General features: G+C 41.5%; 1 protein-coding gene across 1 annotated transcript; it reads right to left on the bottom strand.

Annotated features, from left to right (window-relative positions):
- Positions 1-700: 700 nt before the first annotated feature.
- ETNPPL (ethanolamine-phosphate phospho-lyase) lies at positions 701-14687 on the bottom strand. Its single transcript, XM_071555982.1, has 13 exons — positions 14541-14687; positions 12642-12760; positions 12320-12479; positions 11402-11476; positions 9832-9925; positions 8728-8844; positions 6932-7014; positions 6212-6437; positions 5190-5344; positions 4417-4506; positions 4108-4238; positions 3158-3225; positions 701-2291 (listed from the first exon to the last, which is right to left on the bottom strand). Exons 1-13 carry the CDS (start codon positions 14594-14596, stop codon positions 2160-2162), a joined length of 1506 nt encoding a protein of 501 aa, XP_071412083.1. The 5' UTR covers positions 14597-14687; the 3' UTR covers positions 701-2159.
- Between the last annotated feature and the right edge of the window lie 384 nt (positions 14688-15071).

Here is a 15071-nt window from a genome sequence, read left to right on the forward strand (position 1 = left end):
GAACCAAAAGGTAGTTTTGAAGCAGAAGTTGGGTTAAAAACACTAGCAAACTGTAGCAATGGTTGTTCCAAATATTTCAAGCATGTGCAGAAGCAAGACACAGGTACAGGTAGAGAGGCACAGGCCCCTTGTGTTTATGAGGTTGAAGTCTTCAAACACACCCCCACACACACACATCCACCAGATTTAGGCTAATTGGATTTTTTACGTCTAGTTCTTTGACATACTTCTGAAAATAAAATATTAATGACCTGCCACAACAGTCAGTGTCATAGTGCCTCTGAATAAATCACACAAGTATTTGCTTGCTTGGAGGTGCATGCTGCCTCTGCTGCACACAGCAGGTGAGGTGTAAGGTAAGTAGTGGCACTCCATACAGGGACTGACCTAAGCCATGCCTTTGGACAGAGCAAATTAGGTTGACTTAGTTCCTTGTGTAGACTCATTTTGGAAGACACCTGTGGTGTCCTTCCTGGTGCAGGGTTAAGCAGGGGCTGAATTGTGGCGGTTGGGGCAACATCTGGCTTGGAGGGTAAGAGCTGCCAACAGCTGAGGGCCTTAGGGAAACACAGCCTAGTCAGTTCTGCTTAAGCATAGAGACAAACTCCAGTTGAAACTGAAATTATTTTCCTCATCAAATAGGCATTACTGAAGAATAAAAAACTAAACAAAAAATAAAACCTCTTTGTGGAGGACATCATAATTACAAACAAGAGATTTATTTTTATGGAAGAATTATTCAAGGATTATTAAACAGAAAATAAGCCAGCTTGAGGATGTTGGAATACGGTACACCAGAAACATCAATAATAATGTAGCAAATTGTAGAAAACATGACATTAGATAAGGTGCTCAATTTTCAGTCATATCATTAAGATCATTAGCAGCAATTACAAAACAGCAGAATTCAGGGTATTAAAACTGAAGAGGAAATAAATATATTTTGGTGTTTTTTCTGAAGTACAAATATTTTGGAAAGCCCTCAGTGTACTTTATAGCATGGAGTTGTGCATGTATTAAGAAAGAGAAGCAGAGCTTGTGTGCTTTCATTGAAATTTAACACTGACAAGGAGACAAGTCAGACTAAGTATCCACAGCACAGACAGGCAGTGGTTGCATGCACGGTTTATGCAGTGGTCCTCTCCTTTCAGTAATCTATCCAATGTTAGCATAGCCATTTGTGTGTCAGGATCCCATGCAACTGGTATGCAACTCTTCATTAGCACTGACAAAAAGTAACAACACTGGTTTGACAGGATCAGGCAGGAATTCCCATGGCTGTCAAAACAACTAAAATCCATGGGAATGCAAGCTAGGCAGTCTCTGGGAATCTCATTTTGAAAGACCGTTAGGTTAAATTCAATCAATCAGTGTGTCTGATATTATATATACTCTACTTGCATATTTTATGGACTGATAGGGTTCACTCTATAAACTTTGGGGAAAAAAATCATAAAATCTTACTCTATATAAATAGTTATCTATAAAAGTTGCTTTTTTCATAGAAAATTAGATTCTTCATTTTCATTGAATTTATGGTGAGAATGCCTTGCATAGACATCATGTCTCTACACAGAGAGTGGTAGGCTTTTAATAGAGCATTATTGACATTAGCAAAGCTACTCCAATTTACATCGGCTGGGAATATGGTCCATAGGACCTAAGTTACACTGGAAGATAACAATTTCTTTCTCAAGCAATTATTAAGTGAATTCAGCCATTAAAACATGGGAAGTAATTAACATCTCAATATTACATATTGAAATTTAAAATATTGTAAAAATAACATGTTAAGCATATATTTTTAAGCTTAATAGGATTGGCTTCTGCTTTATGGCAGTTAAGCAAATCAGATTCTGCATACTATGGGTAAATCTGTGGTGTTCACTGAGTTTATGTACCTGTGTCAAGCCTGCCATCAGCACCAAGGTATTTTTGTATGACTTGTTCATTCTGTCACATCTAGATTTCAAGCCACATGGCACAGTTCTTATGTATCTGAAAAGGTATTTTAAAGCTACTGAAGCTAATTGGAATTCAGACAGTTTATGGAAGGCATGACTAGGCTTCAAACAGATCCTAAGACTCAGACTATTGCACTCTTCATCTCAAAAGCAAGATGGACTCAAACTCAAACTGAATGAAGAAACTTTTCCTCTTCATGTTCTTATTCTTTTACTTGGCAGTGAACGTTTTTTTGAATAAATCCCATTTTCTTGTCTGCAGGCAGCTCCATTCATGTGACTAGTGCTTTCATTTGCACCTTCTGGTTGAGAACTCTCTTCAGTTGGCTGAAACAGAAAGGAAATGTCAGTGGAGGAATGTCCATGTCTTCCACCAGGCAGCCAAAGAACTTGGTTCCCATTAGGTAACTCTGCCTGACTCTCTATTAACAGCACAACATCTTAGTTTTGAAAGAAATTGAACTGAATGTGTAAAAATGTCTGTAAGAGGAGGCTTGCACTCTGTATCTAGTAACATCTAGATATATAGCCAATAACTGATCAGGTCTGTGCTTAATTACTACATCCCTAGACACCTGAGCTCTTGCTATCTCAACCCCACATCACCACTGGAAAACACACCAAGAGACAGTTCAGCAACCTTTCCTATAAAGAGGATGGCATGTTTTTAAGGGTGTGAGAAATTCTATGTGATTTATCCAAAGCTGGGGCTGTGACCTAAGAAGTCCTAATTTGGATATGTGTCAGCCATTCATACTCACGGAGCTACAGTGGAAACAAAATCCTTGGAACTGTCCAAAAATTTGGACACCTTCCAGGCTGAAAGTTTGCTTAGAAAGCCAAATATCCATCAGTAGCATCTCATATCTAAAACTAGTAGTTGATGATTGCTGTGCTCATGACTTTGTGCAGCTCAAGGTCTCACTGGTTTTGTTTGCAGACAGGCAGATAAGGCAAGGGGCTCATCTGTAACATGTTTCTTGGTGTAGGTCGGTATTACTCAGCTCTTTTTAGATTTGCCCCAGTGAGACAATCCTCTCAGGTTTCTAGTAGCGAGTTATGTTCTGAGCTCAGTTTCAAGGCACAGAGTCACTCACGCTACCAAAAATGACAGTATGATCTACCAAAGTAAGTTATACTTGCTTTGTCAAACATCCATCTGAGTAAGTGTTAAAAAAAAAATTAAAACATACTTTTCTTTTACACTGTATATTTGCAGATCCATTATTTTCTGTCTTCATTCCAGTGGCCTCTTCCAGTTCTGAAAAGAAGTAATAAAATAATTAAATTAAAAAGAACCAGGGGTAAGTAAGCATACAGTCAAATTAATAACTGGCTGAAGTAAAAAATTCAGCTATTCCTCTGGGCATTTATCACAAGAAGAATAACTTCAGAATAATGAATACTTTCTAAAACATTTTTCAAGGCAATGTGATGAATCTATCCAGTACTGTGTAGTTTGTGGCTGTATGAAGAGTAAAATTAGCAACTTCACTGTGGCACGGGGTATCAGACTTTTCAAAGTGGAATTCTGCCTTTATCCAGCAGGTTCATGGTAATCTAACTCCAGTTGTTATAATCTCAGATGATGGAAGCATTTAATGTAGAATAGACTTCAAGAGTCCTTACGCTAATAGTATACCTGATGTTATTTTCCCCTGGATTGGTTCCCAAGTAAAAGATAAATAGAGCCTAAAAACCTTCAGGCTAATGTCAATGAGACAATCATGTTCCAGTACACCAGTTAAAAAAAACCACACACACACAAAAAGAAAAAAAAATAAGTAGAGCACATTACAGAAAGTTATGCCAGTGTACCTGCAGCATGTTTCAGGCCTGTGCTGAATTAATATATTCATTCCTTAACTTACAGCATATGTGACCAGCAATGAGTAATAACACTGAGTCTGTGAGAGAAAGGATCAAGAGTAGGATTTTGCCTAAAAGTTTGGAAGAAGTACATATGGAGCTTTTTATTTATAATAATTGGCATTAAGAACAGCAGCATTTGGATAAGCAGTAAGAAAAGCAAATGATTACTTTCCCTTGCAGATTATGGTCTAGGTTATCGTGGCTGATTTCTAAGGGGTCATGGGGAAATGCACAAAGAAGAGTATTCCTTTGAGCCCTAAAGCACACATACCTGTAAGAAGTGCATCAATTGTCTCCACTGCGTGTTTTGCATCTTCCATTGTGAAACACATTGGTGGTTTAAATTTTAGAATATTTCGGTAGGGTCCATCTGCACTAAGAAGGATTTGATGCTCTTTGAGTCTTTGAAAAGAGAAAACATCTGTGTTAGAAGTGGGTGTAAAACTATATTGCATCCTGTTTTCTTTTTCTAGTACTATGTTATAAAAAACTACAAAAATTTAAATGGAAATGAATGACTAACTGCTGGGGAATATTAAGAAAGTTTGAACACTGCACATAGTCTATAAAAACTATTTACTTGTAAATAAGATGAAGGGCTTCAGCTGTAGCTGGTGTTCGCTTCTGTTGATCTTTCACCAGATCCACTCCAACAAACAATCCAACACCCCTGGGGTAGAGAAAAAAAGCACAGTCAGGTGAAATCCAGTGCCAGTAACCCAGGCCTTCTGCTAAAAATGCAATTTGTTGTTTCTAACAACTGCAGTTCCCTTCCCTGGAGTAAAGATGGGGGAAGGAGCATGAAAGGAGTTTTCTCTTTGGTTACCTCTTGGCTACTTCACATGATTAAATGACTAACAAATATTCCTGGCTCATTAAGGCTACACGGCCAGTTAAGAATGATAGAATAATTTTTCTTCTCTCTTATCCTGCAAATCTAAAGCCAGGACGCTGTGGAAGACAAATAATGAAAACCAAGAAATATACAAACCCCACAACACAACCTCTTCCACCTCAAAAAACCTGAAGGTAATTATCAATGGTAGCATCACCAGATGAGGAAAATCCATGGAAACATCTCCCATGGAAATGGACCAGAGATTTGAAAAAAATCTGCATCATCATAAAAGTGTGCTGACAACTGGGTTATTGCATGTGGATGGATTTTTATCCTACTCTCCCAGCGTTTTTTTAGTGGTTACGCTTATACCTGACTAAGTTCTGGATAGTTTTATTTTAAAAACTAGATGTTGCAAAATCATGACATAATATTTATGTATTCCACTTATCTCAGACTTGTTGCTTTTTCTAGCATAGTTACTTTCTTTTCTGACATTGCTGTAACACACCCACCTGATGTCTCCCACTAAGGGATGTTTCTTCTTTTGCTCAGCCAGCAACTCCAGTAGGTAGTTTCCTACACGTCTAGCATTTCCTTGGAGATCTTCTTTTTCTATTATATCCATCACAGCCATACCAATAGCGCAAGACACTGGATTGCCTCCAAACTGATAGCAAGGACAAACAGGAAAACAAAATCCATCATCGAAAACATAACCCATCAAAACAAAACATTCATCTGTGTCTATCCATGTAGTTTTCATTTGTTCTCTCCTGCTTGCATGCCATGAAGAAAGCTTGAAGAGGGGGAGATTTTGTGCCATTCAGGCACAACACTGTCCCTCACACTTTGGGCAAAGGAAGGGCTCCCTTCTCCTCCACTTCAGGTTTCAGTAATATGAAGATTTCAGGGCTGAAGCTGATTGCATGTGCAGGCAAAATGCTTGTGGGAAGAGCAGTGGGTGATAGATCCCATATTTCTTGAATTGGAAAGTATGAACACCATTTAAAAGCAGGGGGATTCGTGGTACCTGGGAAGAAGGTTGAGTCACAGGAGCAGAAAGAGGGCTCAGTAAACAAGAAGAAAGCTGCACCTCCATGGCATGCATGCACATGACATGTTTCCTGGTAAGGGGTCACTGTTCTGTTAGGTGTAAACTGCAGAACAACGTCTGCCAGGGCATGAGCTCCACCAGCACAGAGCCTATCCTGGGAAATGAAATTTTACATGGGCAGCATTTCAGAGGGGAGAGAGGGAAGGAGGTGTAAGGAAGAATTTATCTGTATGGATGTGAGCGGAGATGCATGACTTGCCAGAGAGCTAGTGCTGGTCCATATGATGATGTACCACTTGATACAGAGCATATTTCAAAGCCTCTCCACTTGCTTTTAGATATTAGACTGTGGTTGACTCAAGCTCTTAGTAATGTGATGCAGTGACGGATGCAGATGTTGGTTGAACCACTTGAGAAACTTCTAACTGGTAAATGCAGACTAAAATAAAAAAAATTGCAAAGCTTCACCTATGAACTTACTGTATTGAAATACTCCAGTCCAGAAGCACCAAAGCTTTCAGCAATTTCCCTCGTTGTGATCACACAAGACATAGGGTGTCCATTGCCAATGGGCTTTCCCATGGTGACAATGTCAGGCACAAAGTCGTCACCTTGCAGCTGGAATGCCCAAAAATGCTTTCCAACTCTGCCAAAGCCAACCTGGACCTCATCAGCTATGAACACTCCACCTGCTGCACGCACATACCTAAAGCCAAACAGAATAGCTTGAAAGACTAGTGCTGGAGTACACTTGGGTAGGCAGTCTAGCCAAGGGAGTCTGTATCACAGAAATTCTCCAGTGTTAGGAAAAACAGAAAGAACACAGCTATAGCTGTTTTATAGCTATAAAGTTTTTAGTAAGCTAAATGTTAAGAAAGAACATCTGACATTTTGATGCCAAATAGGGGTACTGCAGCAGTACTGCAAGATTATAGCTATGATGGTTTAACCTCATCTTCTGTCAAACTTATAGCTGAGGAACAAAGATAAGAAAGGAATGGCAATTATTCAGCTAAAAACAATCAGCTGATATTCCATAAAAAATTGAAGTGAAATCATACTCTTCAATAAATAGAAATGAACCACAAATAGCCAAGAACAAGAGAGGTTAATAGCTGAATTGATTAGATAAGCCTATAGTGAAAATACTGTTTCTTTGGTTAATTTTTCAGTTACACCCTTTTGAAATGATATACGTACTTTGCCACTTTCTGGAAATAGCCCACAGGTGGAATTACTTGGCCTCCACAGCTCTGCATGGATTCAGCTATGAAGGCAGCAATCTACAAGAAACAAACTGATATGAGAGCTATGTTCATCTGCTTGGCCTTTGCACAGACATCTAAAAGTCTAGAAATAAACATCTAAATATGTGCCTTAATTTAATCACGCAATGGGTTGAACAACTGAGGGCTCTTGAGAACTGCTATGGCTAAAGAATTTCTTCATTTTAAAATCAGGAGTGCCCAAATTTGCAGTAGCCAGGGTCACCCTTACAGTCTGATGGGAATCCAAGGATCTCCATTAAGCCCTTGTCCTACAGCTGTTGAACTGGACAACACTTAACTGGTGTCAGTGGATGTTGTATCACGCTCCTCCAAGCTATGTAAATTTATTTACAAATTTCAGTTTACAGGAGACACACAAGAGTGTGTGCCATTTTTCCTAAATAAAACTGGCAGGTGTATGCTGACCAGCTTTTTTGTTCAATCCTGAACACCAGATAGAAGCTGAACTGTTAAGATGACCTGTGGCGAGTCTTTGGGCACCCCTGCCTAATGCAAATAACTACACAAGTAAAATGTCAGCATGAGGCACTTGACAAAAGAGGAGAAAAAATCTACAGATGAAGTAATTCCAGTTGCTAGGAATGAAAAAGAAAGTTATTTCAATTCAGGAAGGGTAAGAGCAGCAGATCAGAGACACTGGAACATCAAAATTTCTTTCTTGTCAACAGCAGAGGTCTATGCAGCAGAGATACGATATTACCCCAAGGTCTCAGCCATAAGTCTGCTATTTAAGGGATTGCATCCCCACACCACTTCTGAACCCCTCCCTGAGCATCAAGAGGTCTCTGTGCTGGCGCAGTCTTCCTGGAAACAAGGCCGAGCAGTAACGTGTAAAGAACCGTACACTATATTTGAAGAGGCATGCTACGGCCAAAGAGTACGAAGCTTCCCATAGCATGTGAGGCTTAGCCTTTAGCACAACTTGTCCTGCCACAGGTCTATGTCACCAAAACCTAAGAAATATGCAAAAGAAAGGAAACAAAGGAAGAAAAAACAAAACTATCCGTTAGTAGAGAATTAAAAAAAGTTGATTAAGAAACTAAAAGAAGAGTGATGCAAGTCTATTGGACTAGAGGGGAACATGTTCCACTCTCCGCTGAAGTATTCTGGGACTTCAGTGGGTTTTGGATCAACCCTGACATGTCTCAACACAATAATGCCATCATATAAAGCATTAACACACATTTTATGTAAACCTGTTCAGAAATAGTCTGTTTTTATCAATATCATATTGTGTATGATTAAAAGTCTCACCTCTTTATAGGACTCCAAAGTTATCTTAAGCTACTAGGCTCAGAAATATAGTATCAAGATTTTATCTAGCAGATCTTCTCCATGTCCTGGAGACTTATATATCCTTGCTAGAATTTGTGATGTAGTTTTTCAGCTGACCTCAAACCTTTACCTATAATATTTACAATCTACCAATTCAGTGCATAAAATAGGAAATTAAACTGCTTTGATTGTATCTGCATATATACAACTCTATTATTGATCCTTTCATTGATGCCTAGAAAAATTATGGTAAGAGCATCAGGCAGGTAGGTAAATAGCCCATGTTGAACACAGAACCCATCATAGAAAAATGAAGGGAGGGGGAAGCACATGAAACTGAGAAAAGAAACAAGTCCTTAGTTGCCTGCTACATGCCCCCATGCCACACTCAGTAGATGAAGCCTCAGCCTTTCTAGAGCACAAAACACACACCTTGCGTCCATTCTTCTGTGTTTCTTCAATAATCTTTTTCACCTCTTCAGCGTAAGCACTTGCTGGGTCTGGGTGGTCTTCCCTGTATTTCCCTCTGTAGATATCTGGAGAAGGAGCCTGAAAAGACCATTTTTTTTTTAATAAAGGCCATTATTCTATGAAACATTTACTTTCTTTTTCATTGCTGTGCTTTATTGGCTTTCCACAAAGATAGGTAATAGGAGTTAGCACAGCCTGAATTTTGGCTTGAAATTGCAAAAAAGTGCTTACAGGAGCTTAAACACAATATAGCCCTGTGATGTGTTCAACATTACTGGACACAACTGTTGAAAGAGCCATCATCAACCTCATTCAGCTTTTTAAGACTGTCCTCCTCTTTCAAGACACAATAACGAATCCTTATCCATCATCTTATTTCAGATTCTTGCAGGAGATCCATTTCTGCTACTGAGGAATGGGCTTTTCCAGTCACTTCCAGCATCCTAGTCCTAGTCATGATACAAATCTGTATGACATTCAAGCCTCTACAAATGGTTTTGGGAGAGTTTCAGTAAATAAGAGAAAGGAAGTGGTATAAAAATGTGGATACTACTTTGGCAGTGCAGTCAACTCGAGGAGGTCTAGATAGGAAAGACCTGCTTGGTGTGCATTTCTAGGCTGAAAAGATTTTGTCTTAGTAAGATATACAAATTTATGTTGAAAAATCACACTCACTTGGACACCATGAGCCCTATACCCAGATCATTGTAAACTTATGGTGTCTGCCTTTCCAGTTTTTGGAAGTAGACTCAAAGTCCTGCATATCTTTAGCCAAACCAATACAATGTATACTGGCTAATTGCATCAAACTGTGTAACTATACAAAGCAGTGGCTAAAAAAAATTATAGCCCTTGAAGGAAATCAGCCTCACAGCTGAATACCTGCTTAGACATCCCAAAGCAAAAAATTTTGCTTTATTTATTCCACTGAAAAACAGCCAAGTGTATGTAGTCTAGCATCAGCAAAACAAAATGAAACTCTATTTACACCAGAAGAGAGTGATTAAATATGCTGCATAACAAGCATAAAAATTACAAAAAAACCCCCAAACCCCCCACACTTACCACATGCACATACTCCTTCTTGCAGTCCTTTCCCAGCTGATTAAATTTATAGGGACTGATGTCAATCAGAGATGTAAGATGGCCATGGTAAGCACTGCATGAGTGTTAAATATCCAAGTCAATTTTCACAAAATGTAGAGAAGAGCTAAATTTACAACTGTGCCTATAAATAATCCAGAATCAGTGACTGTATCTGCAACACAGTAGCACTGTTTGTGAAGGGAACTTGATTTAATTTACTCACTCTTTCTTTTGAAGGCAATATGAAATTGCTGTTGACTTTAATTGACTAGCAAGACTGGAACCAGGAGGGTTTTTTACTTGCATAAAACAAAATGCCAGCATGGAGACAGACCAAGATGATTTGCCCTGGATTGCACCAACTCTAAGGTGGCTGCCCCAGCAGCCTTACCCTGTACCTGTAGGGCAGGGCCAGCTCCCCCATTTCCAACCTGTAGGCCCCACTCTGGCCAACCTGAGCTTTGCAAGCTAGACCCCAACATCACTGTAGACACTGAAGAGTATGCATTGTATTGGAAAGCGGTGATCTTACGCAGCAATAGCACACTACTCTCTGCCCTGAAGGCCCTACAGGATAGATGGTTTGGCAGAATAAGGATATTGTTAGAATATAAAATTTTTATATTGCAGAGCATGCTAAATCTGGTTACTACTGAGGCCATTGATTTAGAAATGAAGAACAAAAGCCTTTTGAGCCTAAAGCATGTAGCATCTTCTTTGAGGGAGGAACACTTTTGTTCAGCGGTAAACTTGAAGGGAACCTCAAACCAAATCAGACGTCACAATCTCATAGTACCACACACATAGGTTAGTGTGTGGCTAACAGGGATCTGAGCTAACAGGGATCTAACAATAACTGAGTCAAACAAGCTTTTTGTGTTTAGATAGACATGTGCTCTTGCAGTTTCTCAGGCTAGACTTTCTAATCACAACCTGAGAAGAAAATTCAGCACTACAGCAGTGTAACCAAACCTACAGTTGTGTCTAGGATAGGAAAACCCAGAAATATGGTGGCCACCTTCCCTGGAGCTGACAGCTCTCTCAATGCACCCTGATTTTGGAGCCATTTGGTTTTGTGTGCATATTTGTGCTCACTGGAGGAGAGCTGAGCATCATTGCAGCACCACTGCAAAGATACAGGATCTTTCTTCTTCACCAATGAATAAATATTTGTGCAAAATGAAGCATGTCCAGCAAAGCATGATAAACAGAAAACCCTTTTCCAGAACAGCCTATTGGCCAGACCACTCATTGCTGTTGAAGACCAGCATTCAAGTTTCTGGCCTTGAATTGCTTTGGGAGTGTCTGTGGGAAATGTCCTCTGACAGGTAACTGACCTTCTGGGGTAACCAACATGCTTATTTTTCAGAGATCTTCAAATCTTGTGTTTATCAAAATGTGAAAAAGGGATTTCCTGACCTGTTCTAATACAAAAGCAACAAAGCCTTGCTTTCAGCAGGCAGGGGAGTACAAACAGCAGGGGGTTGCCGCAAAGCTGGTTCTGAAGCAATGGCAGGATTTGCTGGCTGCATTCACACAATGTACTTACTTCTCAAGAGTGATAACATCTTGGTGCCCATGGTACTGCCGAGCCAGCCGTAAAGCAAGATCATTTGCTTCAGACCTGCATAATGACAGATATAGCAGCAAAAGATGAGGAAGAGCTTCCAATTAAAAGGATATTCTGACACAGAAGACGATGCATGGGACTAATGGATATAACACAACAGGCTTTGTTACTCTATAGATTACAACGCTAAGGTTAAGACTACAACTGCCATGAAAGGAGGCAAACTAAAACCAGCTCTTTGTATAAACAGCAAACAAAGAGATACTTTATTTCCCTCCCTCGGTTTGCTTCTAGATATTTACGTCCTCTTGGTACAAAGGAGACCGCTTTGCAGCTGAGAACACAATGCAGCCACAAACCCTCCAAAAGCAATGCCTTGTGTCCCCCACATTTCACAACATTTCTGTCCTCCCCAGCACTGGCACCATTAGGCAGCAGAGAATGCAAATCTGCACCCTGGAAGAAGACTCAAGCTTCCAGTCTGACCTGTCGCAGCCCCTCTGCTCACAGGTCCCTGCAGGTTATCTGCTCTGGTAGCATAAGTGACACAGATTACCAGACTGCCTAAACTCGTTTACAAGGTTATGTGTCAATTTACAGATGGCATTCACCAATCTGTACATAACATTCATAAATTTGCAGTCTTAATTTCCTTTTCTTGCTTTTTTTCCCCTGATAGTGTTCAGCAGGCCAGTTTCATGTTCTGACTCTCTTGCTTTATGCCATCACACTAAATATGACAGCTGCAAATAGAAAGGAACTTGTGACCAGTACTGTAAATATTTTTGTTGAATATTACTAAGTCCTACCTAGTAAAAGTCAGACCAAGCTCTTGTGTGTCCATCTCAAAGAGAAGCAAAATAGTCATAATAGAAAAAAAATACCACTCAGACATACCCAGAGTTAACAAAATAGCAAACAGAGAGTTTCTCAGGCAGGGTGGCTGTAAGACGCTGCGCGTACTGAACAAGGTTGTCATGCAGGAAGCGGGAGTTTGTATTGAGCAGTTCCATCTGTTTTGTTGCAGCCTGTACCACGTATGGATGACTGTGGCCAACTAAAGAATAAAATAACTAGTTATTACTAGCAAGCCGTCAGATACTGAACCACACAAGGATGTTCAGAGAAGCACCATAAGCATCATCACTTGGCAGAAGTGTGTTCTGATCCCTAGCAGCAATTAAGGAATGGAAGCAGTCTCACAACTTAAACTGCTTACCATGTGCAACGTTGTTGATGCAGTCTAAGTATTTTTCTCCTTTCTCATCAAACATATATTGGCCCTGAGCACGCACTATCTTCAGAGGGTCCTTGGCAAAGAAAACTTTGCAGGAAGGCCTAAAAAAGAATAATTATAAAATAACACCATTTTAGTTTTTTGTTGTTCCCCTTCCTTTGAGTGTTGAGTATTTTGCAGCTCTGGAGACAACTGTCTCCCTCTGCAAAGAGCTTGTGAGTCGTTCAGGTGGTGGTCAAGCAGGGGGCTCTTGCTGAAAGTGAGAACAGCCCGCACACACCTCCTCAGGCCCAGTGGGAACAGAAGTAGGTCTTTAATAAGAGTGTTTTCAAAGCTTGACTCTGCAATTGGTTTCACAGGAGCACAGCGGCTGCACGTCATTCCAGGTCCTTATATGTCCTGCAGTGTTTCTAGGCTGTAGCTCTGTTTGTTTACACGCCTTACAGACATCTGTGGCCAAACAACTCACTGGGACTAAAACAAGCTGTTAGGCGTTGTTTTATACTATAGCCAAAAGTTCGTTACACAATGGATGAGTGTAACACACAGAGGTCACAGTCAAGAACAAAACACTAATGCTTTGAAGGCTTTATTTTCAGATGTGCTGAGAAGGTACCAAAAATCTCACTATCTCGCCCTGTTTGCTTTGGATAAAATCATTAAAAGCAGCTTTCTACAAGAACCTAAATTACACTGACTTCCAGCAAAACTAAGACTCCTTATAAAATTACCCAAAGTACTCTTTAAACACTTCCTCTCACTTCCCCACCCCTTGGAGAATGTGCCAGCTATGTAATTATGTTGAATGACATTATTGAGTAGAAGGAAAATCTTCTGAACTTCTAGCCATGTTTATATGGTCTTGGATAAACACAGTTGTTTCCAGGTAAGTCTGAGAGTTATTGATTGGTATACCGAGATTATGAACTTGTAAAGCCTGTGACTCCTTGAAAGCAATTTTTCACAGCTTCTAGCCCTGTTGCATCGATCTTTTCCGACATCTTCAGCTATTTCTCTGGTATGCTTTAAAAGCAGTGCACTACATCATCATTGGCCATTATTTGACTGAATATTTTTCTTTTATAATGTGTCAGCCCATTCTATGAAAGTTTCTTTTTGATCACCCAGCATAGCTCAATCCTACAATCCTTGCACAGGCAGGAGTTCCGTAACATTGAGCTGCCCCTAAAGAGCTGTTGATGTTCTCTTTATGAGGCCATGTCTTTTATGGATCTTTAGTGAGTCACGAATCTTTAGTAACCTTTCTATACGTGCCACACATTTAAGATGCAATCAGCAAAACAGACAGCACTTTTTTAACACCTTGGACTTATTTTTCACTTGGCAACACCTACTGAAGAAAGAATTAAAGCTGCATATTCTGGAGAAACGAACATTGCAACACAAGAGATACGCGCCCAGCCAGCACTATCGCTCAGGTCACAACCACTGGCCGCCCTCCTGCATGTCCCCGAGTTACACTCAACTGAAGGAACAGCCTCGTCTACGTTTAACAGAGACGGCTGTTTTTCAGGTGCATGCGGTTTATTCACAAAAGAAAAAAGCCTGCACAGACTCATTTTAGGCTTACACCTGGGTGCCTCATTCTGGCTGCTCGCTTAGATCCATTAACGAAGTGAAGTAGCGTTTGATGGGCAGTGCTTTCGTTACTGCAGCCCGCCTAGGCAGTGTCAGGTGGGCGCCAAGACCTGGCAAGCCGGAGGGCTGACAGGTTCTGTGTGTGTCCGTGTCCCTCGCCCCGCTGGGTCTTGCCGTGGGGGCTGCCCCCGGGCAGCGCCGAGCGGGTCCGGACGGGCGCTGTCAGCAGAGACCTTCCTCCTCCTCCCCACCTTGCCTCCCTCCCGGTCCCGCCGACCCTACCCGATGTGCTTCCTCCGCAGCGCCAGAGTCTCCGCCTTGCTGTAGCGCTCCTCCATCCCGCCGGCAGGCTCGACTCGGTTTGGCTCGACTCGGTTTGGCTCGGCTTGGCTCGGCACAGAAGTACACGGTCCGTCCCAGCCTGCCCAAGGGTTCCCCGCCTCTTATGCCGGCGCCGGCCCCGGCCAAACCCCTCCTCCCTGCCTCCCTCCCTCCTGCCTTCCCCGACGGGACGGGACGGAACAGAACGGGACGTCCCGGCCGCTCCCCGAGCCCCCTGGGTTTTCCTTTCGGGCGACTCGTGTTTCCTGTTGAGCCGAGGGGGCCCAGCCGCGGGGTCCCCTGTGCCTCGGAGGTTGTGGGTTGTGGGTTTTTTCCTACGGGTGCAAACCGGGACAAAGGACAAACTCGGATAACAAACACTTGGGCCTCGGGGGCGGCGGGACAGGCAGGCGGGCGCGCAGCACCCACGGGCGATCTTGCCGTGCCTGAGGTTCGTCGGGCACTCCGGTGGTCTGAGCGCCTCAGCCACAC

Source organism: Pithys albifrons, chromosome 5, assembly GCF_047495875.1.
Source record: "Pithys albifrons albifrons isolate INPA30051 chromosome 5, PitAlb_v1, whole genome shotgun sequence".
In the NCBI taxonomy this organism is placed as follows: domain Eukaryota; kingdom Metazoa; phylum Chordata; class Aves; order Passeriformes; family Thamnophilidae; genus Pithys; species Pithys albifrons.

Excerpts from the sequence above, each read along its gene's own strand:
- ETNPPL (XM_071555982.1), bottom strand. The coding sequence starts at position 14,596 with ATGGAGGAGCGCTACAGCAAGGCGGAGACTCTGGCGCTGCGGAGGAAG. Across the intron at positions 11,477-12,319 it reads TGCTATTTTGTTAACTCTGG|GTCTGAAGCAAATGATCTTG; the intron begins GTATGTCTGAGT and ends GTCATTATGCAG. Across the intron at positions 8,845-9,831 it reads AGAAGGAGTATGTGCATGTG|GCTCCTTCTCCAGATATCTA; the intron begins GTAAGTGTGGGG and ends TGGTCTTTTCAG.